Here is a 17412-nt window from a genome sequence, read left to right as displayed (position 1 = left end):
AGTGGCGAGCAGACGAGTCGGATTGGCAGGTAGAAGAATCAGACAGGCGGATGGGTGAATCAGGCAGGTAGACAGGTCGACAAACAGCCGGTGTTCATGGACGGGGCCAACTGGTCGCAGAGGAAATTCACCCGGCTGGAACCAGCTGGGCGCCATGGCAACCGCGCCAGACATGACAATGTTAGGATCTAGTATGCCACTTTCCGCTACAGGGCACCAACCCGGACCTGAGTAGAGGTGTGCCCAATCACCCCACACTGGTCTTTAATTATCCTGTCCCTTTATAATGACATTTTGGACAGCTGACGTGGAGGGGTCATTTAATTTCCACTGTCTGGTTTGGTTTATTGTTTTTTTTGTTAGTAGTTTTGCGCCTACTTGTTTGTTTGTCACTTTGTTGCTAGCATTTTACACCGCCTAGCCAGGTTTGTTTTCTTTTGTTTCTGGTTTGTAATTTGGACATTTTGTAAGTAGTTTAGTGCCTAGTTGTTAGTTTCTTACGTTCTTTGCATTTTCCATCTCTGGTTTCAGTTTTTGTTTCTGGTTTGGACTTTGACAGGTTTGATTTCCTTTTGACATGTCAACCTTGTTTGTTTGTTTCTTTGTTCCTGGTTTTGTTACTGAGCACCCTTACCTCAGTTCCTGCTTCCCCTAACATGCGTCCGCCCCTAATACCTAACAGATATGAATTGGAGTTTGCTTAATGTTATTTTCTACCCCCACACTGGCATTCAGGAACCTGCCTGTTTACGGACCACATTTGCAATTTTGTCCCCTCGAAGTGAAAGAGCCCCCTTTACCCTAAATGTGTCTGATTTAATTCTTATCAAGAAGATGATTTGTTGCAACCCAGATGAGATTCAGGACTTGATCTCTTCTCCTCCTGAAATTTGCATTTCCTGTATTTCAATGAAGTTAGTTGATAGACGTAACAATGGTGGCTAAGGCCATTTCTTGTTACAAAATAAAACACAACTTAGAATACATGATTAGAACTAAATAAATGAAGTTATAAATGAATAAATTATACAATCTGGACTAAATGTAGACAGTGACCTTTCAATATTACGTATTCGTTTACTTCCGTGTTTATGTTGCTGTACGGTCGTTACGTCATATGAAATGTACGGCGTAAGAGACATGAGCTTGATGCGTAAAGATGAAAAAAAAATGGTTAACATGCCTTTCAAACATTACAAAAACATTAGCAAAATAATGACAACCAACCATTTGTTTATATTAGGTCTTTAATGTTGTTTTAATAGAAAAAATGCCTTGTAACACAGAATACCTCGACAAAAACAAAAAAAGGTTTTCTAGCAGCTTGCTAATTCAGTTTTAGTAACAATAAGCCAAATAGATTTTTTTTCTTTTTCGGTAATGGTCATATAAAAAGTTGCCTGCAAAGCCATGAGTTAGGCAAACAGCTTTAAAGAGAGGCAATTTTGGTTTGCGTGCAAGCAGCCCCGAGTCTAGAGGTCATCATCTGTGACGGAAGAATGAAGCTTCAATATTTTTCAATTCTTCTAAATCGGCTGTCACCAAGGTTCTAGAAACTGAGAGCTACTTTTGATTATCAATTAGCGCAAAGGGCTAGCGGTTTTATATGCATTTTTTAAATATTTTATTGTGTTATTACTATGTTATTATTGTGTTATTAACACTTTGAAATTATTAGTAGTACTGTAAGATTTGCCTTGTGTGTATATATATATATATATATATATATATATATATATATATATATATATATATATATATATATATATATATATATATACACGTTAGACTTTTTAAGAAGAATTTTGGAAGGATTGACAATGTAATTAAAGACTATGATAATGTCAATGAGTTTTCATGCCAGTTTGAAATCAAATTTCCTAGAGAATCACTATGACCCATTCACTGGTGAATGCACCAAGTTGGTGACTCCTGCTCTGGATGTTGGAATTTATTTAAGCTTTCCACACTTCTTAGACCCAAATGTGACATCTAGGGCAGTTTTTCCTAACTGAGGGTTTGGGACACAAAAGTGGGTTAAGGACTAGGTTTTAGTGGGTCGCAGGCCTTTCGACCAAGGGTCGATTACTCTCCTTAACAGTGGATGGCGATATTGGACAGCTCAATCTCTTCTTCATGTTCAATCAGTGTGTTTGAGAGGGACCACATGGATTTTAGGGAATTTTGATTTCTTTTTTCCTACTCTGCCCACAATAATAGGTTTGTTAGTGATAAAGGGAAAGAAAAGTGGAAAATAGTGATAACAGCGATCAAGCCGAAAAAGGAACCAATTAGGGAATGTGAGTGTCTGCCATTGAAGCGCTGTAGGAAGGTACACTAAATGGTTCAGCTTTTTACCAGTACAGTATATTAAAGCATATTACCTACATACAGTAATTAGATAATTATCAATGTTTAGGTACACTCTTCAATAATATTTTGAATTTCTTTTAGTACGTGGCTATTTTAAATCGGTTTAGGGAGGTCCCTTATTGACCCTTTGCACGTGACGTCACAATGCCTTTTCCGGCAGAATGGGAGACATGAAGGACGGCAAAAAACAGTTGAGCACACGGCAGTTAAAACAAAAGACAACAACTAGAATATAAGCACCACATTTTTTATCATGGTGACAAATTTCTGTGCGGTGGACAAGCTTCTAATCCCAATTTAGAATTTTATCCCTTAATAAGACAGAAGACGCTATGTTTATCCGCGGTCAAACGAAGGGAGGCACAACATTGGCAGGCTGGCAGCCCTCAAGTACTCTAGGATTTGCAGCGAACATTTTTACAAGTTAACATTTCCGAGCAATTTTATGTTGAGTAGGTACGAGTCACGTCAAGGACACGCAATATAATAGGTTAGCTAGTGCTAACTAGCTACGTTTGTGTCATACCGTTGCTATTTCTAACTACAGAAAAACTAATCTTTCGAATATTACATGTATTGAAAACTGTTATGTGCTCCACCTTAAAGCCTTTTACGCCGAAATGACCTGACAAATTACAACAGATAGAATAAAAGACGAACGTTGGGAAGACAAATCTTAGCTTTGCTAAAATACATATTTAAACATGCTCAAAAGTGATTTCTATACAAGGTCCAAATATGTTCTTTCCTGTTCTATTCCCCAAAAATTGTAGATACGAAGTTGGTTAAGTTACGCTTGCACGAGGGGGACATTTCACGCCATGCAGGAAGCCAAGTAATGCGGGTGAGCATTCAGAATTTATAAGGTTTAAGATCAGCACAGGTGTATGGGGATACTCCATTTACAATAAAGTGGCACAGATCATGTGGAGTGAAGTTAGCCAGACTGGACGATTTGTTTAAATGTGTAAATATTTCAGGAGGAAGAATGTATCGCTCACTAGCTAGCATTGCTAATGCCATTCTCTGTTTCTCTTTCTGCTTTCTGACAAGGTGAGCAACCTCATCTGACAGCTGCACAATATTCATTTGACTAGTTATTGCCAATGGTGTTGAATAGTATAGCTTTGGTTGTTGTCTACTGTTTTCAATGGGCGACTACCGTCCGTCATGGTGTCGTTACGTGGTTTTGTCACGTGTGTACAAAGGGTCAACATGTGATGTAGTCTTTTATGCGAGTATATAACGTGCTTGAAGTGGTCATTTTTGCTTGTTAATTTGTTTCAATTTTTTTTATTATTTTATCCTAACTCTGCTTTAAAATGCACAATATTTTAATTTGATACAATTTTTTTCTTGTGTGGACCGCAGCTTGTTATTAGAATTTATGATGGGTCCTGCAAAAAGTCCAGCTGATCTAGGGGAGTCCAAAAATGAAGCAAGTGCTTCATGAAGCTTCATTTTCCCCCCACTAATGATCACACAGCTGTATGCGTGTGTTAACAAGTAAAAACAGGGGCACAAAGGAAAAGCTTACAAATACAGTAAAAGGCGGTGAGAGTTGCCATCATTAAAATGACAGTTGAAAAGGTTTGAGTAAGGTTGGGTTGGGGTAACATCCACTAAAAGTGTTTTTAGTGATAGCACCCACGGCAGAGTATCCTTGCTGGAATCACACGCTGGCAGTGTGATTGAGGCGTTGCTGTGTATATTTTCGCAAAGTCATGGCTCAGTTTTGTTTGAATAACATGTAGACATTAAGCTCCTGCTTACAGATTGTTGGTACGGTTCACAAACAAACAAAACGAGAGATTGAGGTCAGACGATTAGCAGAACAAACGGCACATTTTTCAGAGAAAAACAACAGAAATTTCAACACAGAGTGACAGACTTGTTCTGTGGGATTAACAGTTTGTCAGTTAAATGAAATATAGCTCAAAATAAAAACTACACAGGTGGATATATATACATGTACATATACTGTAAGTGAAAGCATCCTGTAGCTTCTTTCATCCGTATGTGAAACCAGATAAAGCAAAAGCTATTTTTACTGTCATAAATGGACAACAAGAAAGGCTCTTTTCAATTACCGTACATAGTGTTTCAAGTCAGATATCTGGCGCATACACTTGGTTAATGATAGAAATTTAGTTTGTTTTAGTCAAGGAACCCGTGAACAATATAGAACGATAGACTACAGACAGCCGACCGCGAGCAAGAAGCAGTTTTATCATTCGACATTTCATTTCTTTTTTGTTTTTTATCCCGACTTTCTTTTGACATAAAAACGGGATTTTACACAGTGGAACCACCCAAAAACCGTAAAATCATTTCAATTTAAGAAAATTCTTTTTCAAATCACAATCTATCGTTGACATAAGAAAAATAGTGGTTGCTTCTCAGGCCCTTAGTACTGTACGCTGGTAACTGATATAGTGTGCTATGTTTAGCTATGAGTGACCCAGGTTTGAAAAAAATGGGATACAATAACAAAATAAACACCAGCACAAGAAGAATCTCAGTACATATTGAACAGTTCTTCAAAAAAGTGGCCTAAGCATAATTAATTTTTACACTGGTCTGAAATCAATACATTTGGCGTAGTTTGTACATAATGTCTACTGAGTTGAGGAAGAAAAACTTCATTTATTTATTTGTTGTTACTGTATATTAAAAGGAGCATAATCAAAGTGTAACATTATCTTAATAAAAGGCACATTACTGTAATGTTTGGTGGATTCTTTTTCATGATACCTAACCTGGTCTTTCAAGGCGCTGCTGTTTTCCTGTATAGTTAGCCCCAAAAATATTTGGACGGATACACAATTTTCACAAGCTAGGCTCTAAATGCAACCACAGTGAACATTAAATGAAATTTCTTGACCAGAACGCAACTGCAGACAGTAATGTTTAGGTCAAGTGGTTGAACAACAACATCTGACTGACATTGCATTTCAAGCGCTCAAAAGAAATTGGACAATTAAGTGTAATCTAAATCCAAAGTTTTTTGTCAATCTTTAGTTGCAAATCCTTTTGAAGCAATTATTGCCTGAAGTTCTGGAACCAACAGACAACACCAGACACCGAGTTTCCTCCTCATCAATGCGTTGCCAAGCCTTGAGTTGTTGTTTTTTGGTAAGTCTGTCCGCTTTAGGCCTCGTCTTCAGCAAGTGAAATGCATGCTCGATTGGGTTGAGATCTGGAGATTGACTTGGCCAAAAATATTCCACTCCTTTGGCTTAATAAACTACATTGTCCATCTGCAATGTCATGCGCCGTCCAATTAACTCTACAGCATTTGGCTCAATCTGAGCAGAACATATACCGTGAATTCCGGACTATAAGCCGCTACTTTTTTCCTAAACCTTCAACCCTGCGGCTTATTCAGTGATGCGGCCAATTTATGGAATTTTTCTAACGGTTGCCAGCGGCGCTCGAGTACAAGAGGTAAGATTTAGACTGCAACTTTTTAGCTTGTGCACAAATTAAATTAGCGTAGACATATTTTCATCATGCAAATTGCAAAAAGAAAGGCACATGACGCAACATTCAAGCTAAACGCAATTGGGCAGTCCGAAATAGAAGGCAACAGCTATCGCGCGCAAACTTTACTTTGCGAGCGTGATGCTAGCGTGTTTTTAATTAAGGGAGCGTGGGACGACGTCTATATGAGAAAGTCTCTTTCCCAGACCAAAGGAAAACGACTTTGATGACGTCAGCTATAAGGAGGAAGATGAGGATGGCTTACCGTGCTCACCATAAGTACGATATGTTGTTTTAACAGAGCTGTTTGCTGTGTTGCGAGCGTGTTCCTAGTAGCGTTTTGCTACCCTTCACAGGCACGGTTTGGGATGAAAGTTAGAATATTATTATTAAAGCTTTGAAAACTCGCTCGGTGTACCATCTTTCTTTGTAAATATGTGTAACCATGTATAATATGTATTTGCAACTGTATATTTTTGTAATGTATTTATTTTAGAAACTTATTCTGATATGTTTTGTACGAGCAAATGAGAAAGAAGGGGCGGGGCAAATGCGGGCTGACGGGAAGTGGAGTAAAGGTGAGACGTATTTGTGGATGCGGCCGACAATAGTGGATATATACTTTTCCCACCCTTACCTTTGGAAATATACACTTTTTTCCTTGGATTACTTTCAACGGGCACCTGGACTCCGCAGGTCTGCATTAAATGTTAAGTACCGGTATTATTTTCCGTTCATTTTGACGGCTGTTTTTTGGACTGTATCGAGTATGGGTTAATTTCGTGTTTGTATTGCGTTTGTTCAATGTGGGCGCATGCGGCTAATATACAAGTGCGGCTTGTGTATGTACAAAATCGGTTTTCCCCCCGAAATGTGGTGGGTGCGGCTTATAATCAGGTGCGCTCTATAGTCCGGAATTTACTGTATCCCTGTATACTTCAGAACTCATCCGCCTTCCTTTATCTGTTGTAATGACATAAATGAAAACAAGTGACCCAGTGCCCTTGGAAGCCAAGAATGCTCATGCCATCACACTGTCTCTACCATGTTGCACCGATGATGTGATATGGATCATTTTCTTTTCCCTTTTATTCTCAAAACTTTCTTCTACCCGTCATTCTGGTACAGGTTTTATCTTTGTCTCATATGTCCATTGAACACTTGTTTTTTTGTCTGAGTCAAGTCTGGCCTGTCGGTTTTTGGACTGATGAAAGCATTGAACCTAATGGTGAACCCTCTCTTTATTGTAGACTTCCTGGAGAGTGTTCCTTACTTCAGTAGACTTTATAAATTGATTTTTTTTCCTTTTTACTATAGAGCGCATTTAGCGATCGTCCGTTGCTTTTGTCCTCCGTGGGTGTCCGGGCCTTTTTGAATTGTTAACGACTCTAGTGTATTCCTTTTTTTTTTAGAATGTACAAAACTGTGGATTTGGCGTCTCCAAGTATTTCAGAAAATATTTCTTATGGAATTCTTCCTTTTTTGTGCCGGGATCCTTTGCTTTAACTTCATTGAGAGCTCCTCTGAACAGAGGATGTGTGATCACAACAGCATCCCTATGCAAAACCACATCCTTAGAATCAACTCAAGACCTTAACACTACTTAATTGATGGCAGGTAAACAAGGGGGGATCCTTCTGAGTCAATCACAGCCCTCTGAGTCAATTATCCAATTACTATACTATCCGGTATCGATCCCGTTTGTCTCGTCCTGTCCGGTATCGTGCTCCAGTATCCGGTATCGATCTCGTCTGTCCCGTCCGGTAGCTACCCGTGTGTCCTGTATTGATCCCATCTGTTCGGTCTGGCCTCGATCTTGTTTGTCTCTGACTTCTCTGTCTCACTTCTTCCGCCTAGCGATCCCTGGCGTTTGTGTTCACGCGCATGACTGCCTCATTCCCGTAAAATAAAGCTTTTGTGAAAACGGTACGCGCTTGGGTCCTCCGTCTGTTCGGGTTCTGACAGTAAAGGGCTATTAATCCTGAATCCTTATCCCGATTTGGATGTGAGAAGTCTCAAATGGCAGCCAATATTGTGCACTTTAAGCCCAAATCAATTTCGGAATGTGTTTATGTGAACATCTAAAACAACAAAGCTTGTGTTTTTGGGCCTAACTGTGTTGCATAAAAACGTATGAAGAAATGGAAAATATTTACACAGTGGTGGTCTTTCATAGCTTTATATTTTGTAGACAAAACATATCGTACAATTTGTCATACTTGCCAATCACTGACATCGCTCAAAAATGTTGCTGTCATATCTTAAGTTTTCTCAAATTAAATTTGAACCTTTGAGGAATATTTTTGTCCTGAAGCTGAACTAATCCACTTTTGACAAGTTCGGCTTTGGTGGTTCCACTGCACACGTAGCAAACTTTTCGCTTTTCACAACGCTGGTATGTACTTTAAACCCTCAATGAGAAAGAGCAGGCTCAGTTTTGACTAATGCTGTCAACATTTGATGAAATTGGAATGAGGTGAACCTGAGTTAACTGAAAAGGTAGATTTGTTTTGAGGTTACTGCTGTGAGTCAAGTGTCTCACGTGTAGTACTTGTTCCACTGTCCAAAAAAAACAACAGAAAATAACAGAATAAAACAAGACGCTAAGTACTGCAACAGAATAACAATGCTTTGAACGGAACAATACTAAAAATGATATGAAATTTAACATATACAAATAACATGTGCATAGACCTTGATGCTTACTTTTTCTAAATTATATTATATGGTGGTAGCCTTACTATCGCGTTCTAGAAATGTTTGATCTGTTATTAAGTAACAAAAATTAGTCAGTGAATGATTAAGGGGATGTGCAGTATAATCTATGTTTTATTTAAAGGCCAAGCTAGTTTGCAAGACTAGCATACAGCTGATAAATGCAAAACATGAGTAGCCTGTTCTTAATTTATCCAATAATATTTGTCAAACTGGAGGTAAAAAAATGTAATATGATTTAATCAAATCAGCATCCTGTGTTTTTATGCTTAAACGCATATTTTTGCACACAGGATGTTGTACACCATCTGCCATAGCACATGCTTGCAATAATAAATCTCACTTCACCATTCAGTTTAATAAAATATACCATTTGTAAATGTTTGAGTAATTAAAAGCAAATTATTCAACATGAATTATAATTGGAATACGAGAAAGGCCCGTACTTTTCCCATGTTCGATTTTGAGTTGATTTAGCTAATGTGGCTAGCTAGACCTAACCTGATTGAAGTAGCTTGATGGTTCCATTTTGTGGTCTATTATTTTGTTTGGAAAATAATTGTAAAAATCTCAGTCTATCGATGGTCCTATTTGCTCATCTTTACACTCAATTAAGGGTTTGTGTCTCTTTGGAAATCACATGAAATAAAATGTTTGTTAAATATCTACAGATAAAAAAAAAATGGTAAGAGGTAATCTGCCTTATTCCCCGGACAAGGAGAGAAAAGAGATTTCTCGTGAGAACAGTGCAGAGAAACACATTGCTGGGCACTTTTTTGTGAGACATTAGTGTGTATTTTTAATGTTTTCTGTAAGCTGCGGCTATAAAGCTTGTAGGGTCTAGGAATAAGGTAGATAAAAGACGGAATGAAAGGATTAGTGAATAAGAGAAAAAGAAGACTGATTACATTTTGTCTTCAGTCAAATGACCCAGTTCAAGTTTACATCTATTAACAATAGAAGGGTAGGATGAAGACTTTCTTTCGTTCAAGGGAAACGTTCCAAGAGGCTGAAAATATCTTTTTCAAGAGCGAGAAATCTCTTAAGATGACCCTACATTAATATCATTTACAGTGTAAAACTACTGAGAAAAATCTGCAGAATATGTGGCGTTCTTTAGACCACTTAGCCAATATTTTAACAGAAAAATCTGACGAAAATCTGAGTTTTTGCATGACCTAGCTTTACGTTATCTCTCAACCATTCCTTATAGAATGCAACACAATGTTTTTTGTGCTCACATAGGAAATGCTTTTTCATTTGCACTTCTGTTCCCGACAAATCTCTCTGGTAAAATAGTGGTATGGTATGGGTTTGGTTGAGGCGGATTATGTTTTCCTCTTCTGACATTAGAACAACATTTTCTCTGGGTGAGAAAATCGTGAAGATAATGGAGGGATAGTAAAAGCTGTAATCATTAGCAGATTTGAGCAAGTTTCCCTCTAAGAAGACTGTTTGTCAATAATGCAGATGTGATACACTATTTCCCGCTATGACTGAGGCCAAATGACCAGGTGATTAAGGTTATGTGTTGTTTTATCACTCTGGCAACAAAAAAACTAAAAAAACATCAGTTTCCTTTTTGTTTTTTTTGTAATTCAACTGCTGTCACGACTTGAGGCAAAAATTGTATACCATGGAACGTATTAATAGTTCCATTTAAAGCAGAAGTAAACCTAAACAGAAATTCTTTATAATATGTTCTGTACCTGCTAGTTAACCTAGAAATATTTTTTTTCTTCTTTTGGAATATGAATTATAGGCAAAATAAATCTGTTTTGTACACCTCGGGAACGTGTTGATTTGGCTATTTGCTGTCCATTGAAAATGACATTGCAATGCTGTGGCTTTAGGTAAAGGCCACTTATGGCTCTGTTTAGAACAGGGATGACAAACTCAGTTAGGTTTTGGGTCCGATTGAGACTTTCTGTTCTCAGGCAGCCCAATCAGTAAAAGAATGTTAACATTTTTTGCTCACTGTAGTGTTTCAGTATTATGGTTCATCATTCAGCCTACTTTAGTAGTATACCCAACATATCATAATAATAAATGAAAAGGGATCATTTCTAAGCATAACAAATTTGTTCACAAACAATGGGCAAAAAATGATACTTATGTTAGGCGGCAGTGGCTCAGGAGGTAGTGTGCTCGTCTTGGGATCAAGAGATCGCAGTTCGAATCCCGGCTCCTCCGTGTTACATGTCGAAGTGTCCTTGGGTAAGACACTGAACCCCTAATACAGCCAATAAGCAGGTTAGCGCCTTACATGGCTGCACAGCCGCTATTGGGAAATGTGAAGCAGACTGTAAAGCGCTTTGTGAAGTCTTCACTTGAAAAGCGCTATATAAATGCAGATCATTTACCTGGTGTGCGTTACCTGGTGTATTTTAACAGTTGAGTAAATACAGTTTTACATTTGAGCAAGCTATACAAGTTCAAGTGGGAGCAATAAAAAAAAAATCTAATTTTTGCGTTATCCGTCATACTGGTTTGAAATTGATTAAAAATAAATATAAAACATAAGTTGTAGCAGTGCATGGTCATTAAGATTAGACTACAACAGATCTTATTCCAAAGCTGGGCCGACTAAAGCTGAGAGTATATCTTTTACTGTTATCTAGCAGCCAGAGGGAGCTTTTGGTTTGCATTTACTTAAAGAAATCCCACCTGTAGATTGAAATGACCTACAGGGTTTCATACACCTTTTTCATGGCCAAATTCAAGCAATTTTTAAGGACTTTCAAAGCCAATTTTCCAATTTCTCCAGTACTTAACAGAAAAAAAATCTGCTATGAATCATGGATTTTGCAGAGGCACAAATATATCTGTGATTTACATATGCAAATTTTAATCTTGCGTGTGCATTTGTGTCTTGCGCCATACATTTTAAGAAATGGTCTTTAGATCTTGAGTAAATCGCAAATATATCTGTATTTGAAATCTCTCCCCAAATAGGTTTTGGGTAAAAATATGTAATGTGCAGCTTACATTTTCAGCCCATAATAAATGGCCATAACTGATACTTAATTCTTGCACTAACACAAATTGTGCCCTGTTAAGGTGTAGCATGCACTTGTCCTCTGATGGTGCTTCATAAGACAATACCATTCAAACTAATGCCAGATGGAGTTAATCACGAGGGAAGAAGAAACGCAATGGCAAAGGGAAGCCACGAGAGACGAGTGTCGCTGTCAATGTTAGGCGGACTTGTTGAGAAACATTGCAACACTTTCAAGCATTTACAAGCACATCTCCCAAAATTCAAGCACTTTCCAATCCTTAAAAACACAAGATTAAAATTCAAGCATTTTTAAGGAGGAAATTGGACAATTATTGGTCGTTGCTCAGCTCTGATGTCACCTCCAGTGGATAGCAGGTAGCGGCTCAAAAGATGGGTAGAAAAATGCGAATATTTTTTCTTGTAACTCATAGTGAAAAAATATTATATTAATTGAACATCTGTTTGGCCTAATGTACCTAATATTTGTTAGGATAACGTATAGGTTGACTTCTGCTTTAAACAGCCTGAATCCTACTTATTTAGAAAAAATTACACTGTAAAATAATTGTATTTTTACACTGAGGACTTTGCCGCATCTCAAATAATGAAGATCTACATGTAGCGGCAATCAGAATTTCGGTACACTACACCATCAATGAGTATTTTGATTGCAAAACCCGGGGACAATTTCTTAAAAATGTGAATGTTTTTTTTGACTATTTATTTTTTTTGTACAAAAATATTGGAACTAGGGGAAATTCCCGGACAAAAAGATGCCAAACCGTGACTATGCGGGTTTCGATTGTGCATTGTTTACATTCATATCTTTAAAAGATACTCTATTTGGGCTTCCAAATCAAAGCAAAATATCATTTTGGGTTTTCAGGTAAATCCCAATTAATTGAAAAAAAAAACCCATTAATTTCATTCCTCTTGGAGGACATTTTGTTGCCTTCTCAGATTGTGCTTCGTTTCACCTCCTGAACTCGGGCTTCAATTTCAATCACGCTCGCTTTCTCGCTTTTCATCGCTTCGACGGTGAACCAACAAGCAAGTTCAGCGAGGAGGCGAAATCAAAGATGAGGCAAAGAGGGCGCTCCTGCCAATCCAATCAGGAGAAGGGCAATCTAAGGGAGGAGAAAACGGTTTTAGAGACAATACATCGGAAAATGAAAGATGTAAAATGATTACCGGGTACTTTAAATTTCGGACTATGTAGCGTATCTGATTATGGCAATTACAAAGGGCTCCATTGCACAAAATGTGAGCCTTATATGGACAACAGCGCCGGGGCAAGCATATTGTGGAGAATAGTGACAGAATTGCAACACAGCCCTGTCTTTTTGTGTTGTTCTCATTGGTAGTCGACGCGGTTAATGGACCACATTTCAGCGACGTGCCATTGAGGCCGATGATACGGACACAGAAATGTAGCGTTTTTAATAGCTAACTTCAGACGTTGAGGACTTGATTTGTGGGTAAAAGGTTAAAATATCGTGAGTATGCGGTAAATACAGTGGCATCGCTTCCTACGAGTTTAATCGTTCCAGGATCGTGCTCTTAGCTCAAATTGCTCGCGTAACGGACAAATATTCCCGATGATTAAAAACAAATTGGTCTGCTCCCGTCCTCCCAAAAATATTTGAAACCTAAATAGCTATAAATAACATATAATAATTAAACATAAAAAAATACATCAATACAAAAAACAAAATAATTAACTAAATAAAATGTGAGTTTATTATAAGCGTATTGAATGTGTGTACATGCTGCGGAGGAAGCGGGGGCGGATACACGGAGGAGTCACGGAGATCACATACTTGTCAACTTATACATTTTACCCGTATTTTATACGTGAGTTGATCACTTCACAGTGTGTACGCCGTATAACAATTTGTTTACTGGAATTTTATTTTTTAATCCCTCAAACCTGTAGCAGAGTGACAACATCATCTAACAGCGTGCTATTCTACATAGTTTGAATTCAATTAATAAGTAGAGAAGTTAGTGGAGGATGACAGATATGAGATTGAGAAACTGTTGATCATGCGTAAGCACTTACTGTACACACAAAATTAAAACTACAGTAACTTTAAATGAACTTACACACCAAAATATTTTACAGTACAATTTTCATTTTTTGCCTGAAGTACTATGAACGCGCAAACTGGATGAGCTGATGCTGGCGGTAGCAAGTCAAGAGCGGAAAGTGGTATAAAGTGGTCTCTAGTGGTAGCATCTGGGACTACTCATGAACTGGATTTTCCAACGTATCGCGACAAAGATTTTTGTAACTAAAAAAGAAAACCTCATATACCAAAATCCTCGTGTTTAGAGTTGCCTGTATAAAGAGGTACTACTGCATTGAATGAATTAGTTTCAAAACTCCTGTTTTGCTACTGTGATGTATTATATGTATAATGTTAGCAAAAATATGGACTCATTGCTCTCGAAGGGCGTCATAAAGGTTTCCAGGGGTCACCTCGGTATAAAGTGCATGAGTTGCGGAAAAGAGAAGCTTGCCGTTTTCCTCGGTGTAGCGCACACTTGGGGAACTTGTGAAGATAACAGAAGCTGTGATTAATCATTAAATTTGATTGGAACTCTGTGAACTACTTGTTTATCTAATTGCTTTACTGTTGCAGTGCAAAATTTTTATCCCACGACAAAAACACAAAAAGAATAAGCAGCTCTGTACTTAAAACCGCAGCGTTAAAAATGGAGCAAAAATAGAAGCGGCTTCTAGTAAGGAATTTATGGTACATTTACCGTTCTGATTCAGATATGCGTCTCGGCGTCAGTGTAACCAGGTAGCATGTCTCCATTGGAGCAGCCTTTTTGTGTGGGCCGGGCACTAGGTAACATGTGAGTGGTCGTTTCTTCAGGGGCTGCCGCCATTCTTTCGCCTTCAAGTCGGCGGTGAATCAAGGGGACAAAGAAAAGAACCACCCCTCCGATCATCGGGGGAACACCGGCCACAGAAAAGGCCACCAGGTAGTCCCCAAAATAGTCGTGTAACAGACCTGTAGGGTGGAGAGGAAAAGATGAGTGTGTTTTATGTTTTTTATGTAAAGTAACTTCCTGACTCCAATCCGCCTTGGCCGGTGCCTAGCAGCTGGCTTAGATCTGGTGCGGACCAGGGGGATCCAACTGCACACGGCGGGTGATGACGCAATGTAATTTTTTTTAGTGAAGAAATTCAATAAAACGTGGGTAAACGGCGGGAGTAACTATGACTCCCTTCGGTAGCAGAGTGAGTGGTCATTTAATTAGTGACGTGCATGAATGGATGAACAAGATTTCCAGTGTCCCTAAGGAGTAAGAAAGTTATCTCTGCAGAATCAGCGGGAAATTGTTTAGTACAAAAAAGGAACACATCGTGCCGTGATTAAGGCACTTGTTTGCAGACTGTCATTATTAATCAACTACTGCAGAATTCAATATGAATCAAATTTGCATTAACATATATTCAAGAGTGCGAGAGAACAAAACTCAATGTACTGTACTAACTAAAATTCAGAATCCTGTACAATCACAACAGCCTATAGACGTGCATAGCCTTGCGAATGACCCTAAGCTCTCCCATCCTTTTCACACGTGACAAAGTGATAGAGAAGAGAACAAGTATTGTTCCTACTAAACAACAAAACCTTATACACACTAGTTACTAACTAAGGAGTCGTACACTATAATTATCGAACTGACAGTTATAGAACAGATAACAGACTAATATGACGTCACCGTTTTTGGCCCTAGAGGAAAAAAAATAATCAGTGTTGGGAATAGCGCTGTTATAAATAATGTCGTCACATTACTTTTTCAGTAACTGGGTAATCTAACCAATTGTCTTTTTTTCCGCGGTTACAACGCTGTTACAATTACTGACGGTCAAAATCAGTGCATTACTTTGGCTTCAGAACGCCAATGGCGGCGTGCCCCCGCAAACTAGATGCCGTTTGCAGTGTCACGGTTTTCCGCTTTCCTCTGAGTTGTTTACATCTTGTCTTTTCAGATCTTGTCACTATCAAAAAAAAACGTATAGTTAGATAGCGATTACTAATATAGTATTTACTAATGCGGCAGAAGAAAAGGCGAATGAGGGCTGAGTCATGAAAAATGTGGGCCCTATATTTGTCAGCAGCTGTTGTCATTGCTGAATGTCACTACAAACAACTTGTGGGCTTTATGAGCCAGCTCTTGGAAGTGAATGAAGACAACCGACTTCCAACCAATAAACAGCTGGTTCCCCCTGAGACGCCTTTTTTCTCTTATGATTAGTCAATATGGATTTTGGGGGAATTCCTTGTTGTTGACATAACATTTGTTAAGCTTAAAAAAAAATTGTTTGCTTTTTATGTCAAATTTATAAATATTTCAATTTTATTTCCTGTGTTTTTCAGTGTTAATGTGCTAGAATAAAAATGTAAAGTTTTTTTTTCTTTGTTGCATTTTCATTTCTTTTGTTTATGTTTTTCATTATCTTTCCATTTAATTTATCAAACTCACTTTATATTGTTTATTGTTCATAGCAGTTGAACTTCATGTGTGGTATACATCCGTTACTACATACACACACATACATACAATATATATATATACATACATACATTATCTGCATCGCTTATCCTCAGCGGGGTCGCTGGAGCCCATCCCAGCTAATCTTCAGGCAGTGGGCAGGGGACACCCTGAACTAGTTGCCAGCCAATCGCAGGGCCCACAGGGACAGACAACGCGCTCGCTCATTCACATCAAGGGACAATTTGGACCGGCCAATTCACCTGAAATGCATGTTTTTGGAATGTGGGAGGAAACCGGAGTGCCCAGAGGAAACCCACGCAAGCACAGGGAGAACATACAAACTCCGCACAGGAAGCTGGATTTGAACCCATGACCTCAAAACTGTGCCGCACACGCGCTAAACACTGCGCCGCCATGCTGCACAGGATGATGGCGCAGGACGATGGACCAGTGGTTAGCGCGTTGTTCTGAGGTCTTGAGATCAAACCTCCTGTGTGGAGCTTGCACTGGTTTGAATACTTCAGTGTGGTAGAGGGTGATTCATTCTCGGCAGTCCTGGGCATATTATTTAAAAAAATATTTAGTTACTTACTGCTTCTTCCAAAAAATAACTGAGTTAATGACTGAATTCTTCTATAGCAAAAGTAACTACTTACCAGGGAAAGTAACCTTTTCTGTTACTTTGAAAAGAAGTTGTTATATGTCTGGGAATTTTTTTTTTTTCTCATCAGTATTTGAGTCTGTTAGATAGAGAATAGACAGGTAGTTGTGTTGTAGAACCTTTTATTGCTCCTTACCAGTAACGGATGTATACTACACTTAAAGTTCATATATATAATAAACGTTTATGAGACTTTGGCGGGACCAGTTAAACTCTGGCGGCCTACCAAAATATTTCTATGTATGGGATTGGAAATGTATTTACTTATTGTAATAATGTTAAAATTTGTTGTGAAATATTATTTTCATCAAGGTGTAATATAATAGACACAACTTGTCTATTAAATATAATTTCATTAAGGCAATTCGTATTTCATCCTTTTTTTCCCAAGTTGTTTTAACTTAACATTATTTTCTTATTGTGAAGGTTACAGGAAGGCTATGAATATGTATTGTGAAGTACATTTTCCGGTACCTACAATTGACTTAACATTCCTTAAATGTCGGAAATATTCCCTGCCCGTTCTAACTTCCCCCTGCCGAAGGTGCCAGTCGTACAGCTGATCTTCAGCTGCTCAGCACCTCCTCTCCTTACAGAGGACATAAAACCAATGCATAGAAAACAGAGCGGCAAGGGGGGTCGGCGAGTTCAACGCTGCAGC

General features: G+C 38.4%; 1 protein-coding gene across 1 annotated transcript in view; it reads right to left on the bottom strand.

Moving 5' to 3' along the window:
- Positions 1-1229: 1229 nt before the first annotated feature.
- Positions 1230-17412, bottom strand: part of slc16a2 (solute carrier family 16 member 2) — a 55669-nt gene continuing 39486 nt past the window's right edge. The window contains exons 6-7 of the mRNA XM_088344614.1: positions 14342-14595; positions 1230-12699 (exon numbers count right to left, since the gene is read on the bottom strand). Of these exons, the coding sequence (XP_088200740.1) occupies positions 14351-14595 (245 nt within the window). The 3' untranslated portion in view covers positions 1230-12699; positions 14342-14350. The remainder of the gene's footprint in view (positions 12700-14341; positions 14596-17412) is intronic.

This window comes from Urocampus carinirostris, chromosome 9, assembly GCF_059441175.1.
Source record: "Urocampus carinirostris isolate Australia breed hairy pipefish chromosome 9, RoL_Ucar_1.0, whole genome shotgun sequence".
Taxonomy (NCBI): Eukaryota; Metazoa; Chordata; class Actinopteri; order Syngnathiformes; family Syngnathidae; genus Urocampus; species Urocampus carinirostris.
This window is presented reverse-complemented; position numbering and strand designations above follow the sequence as displayed.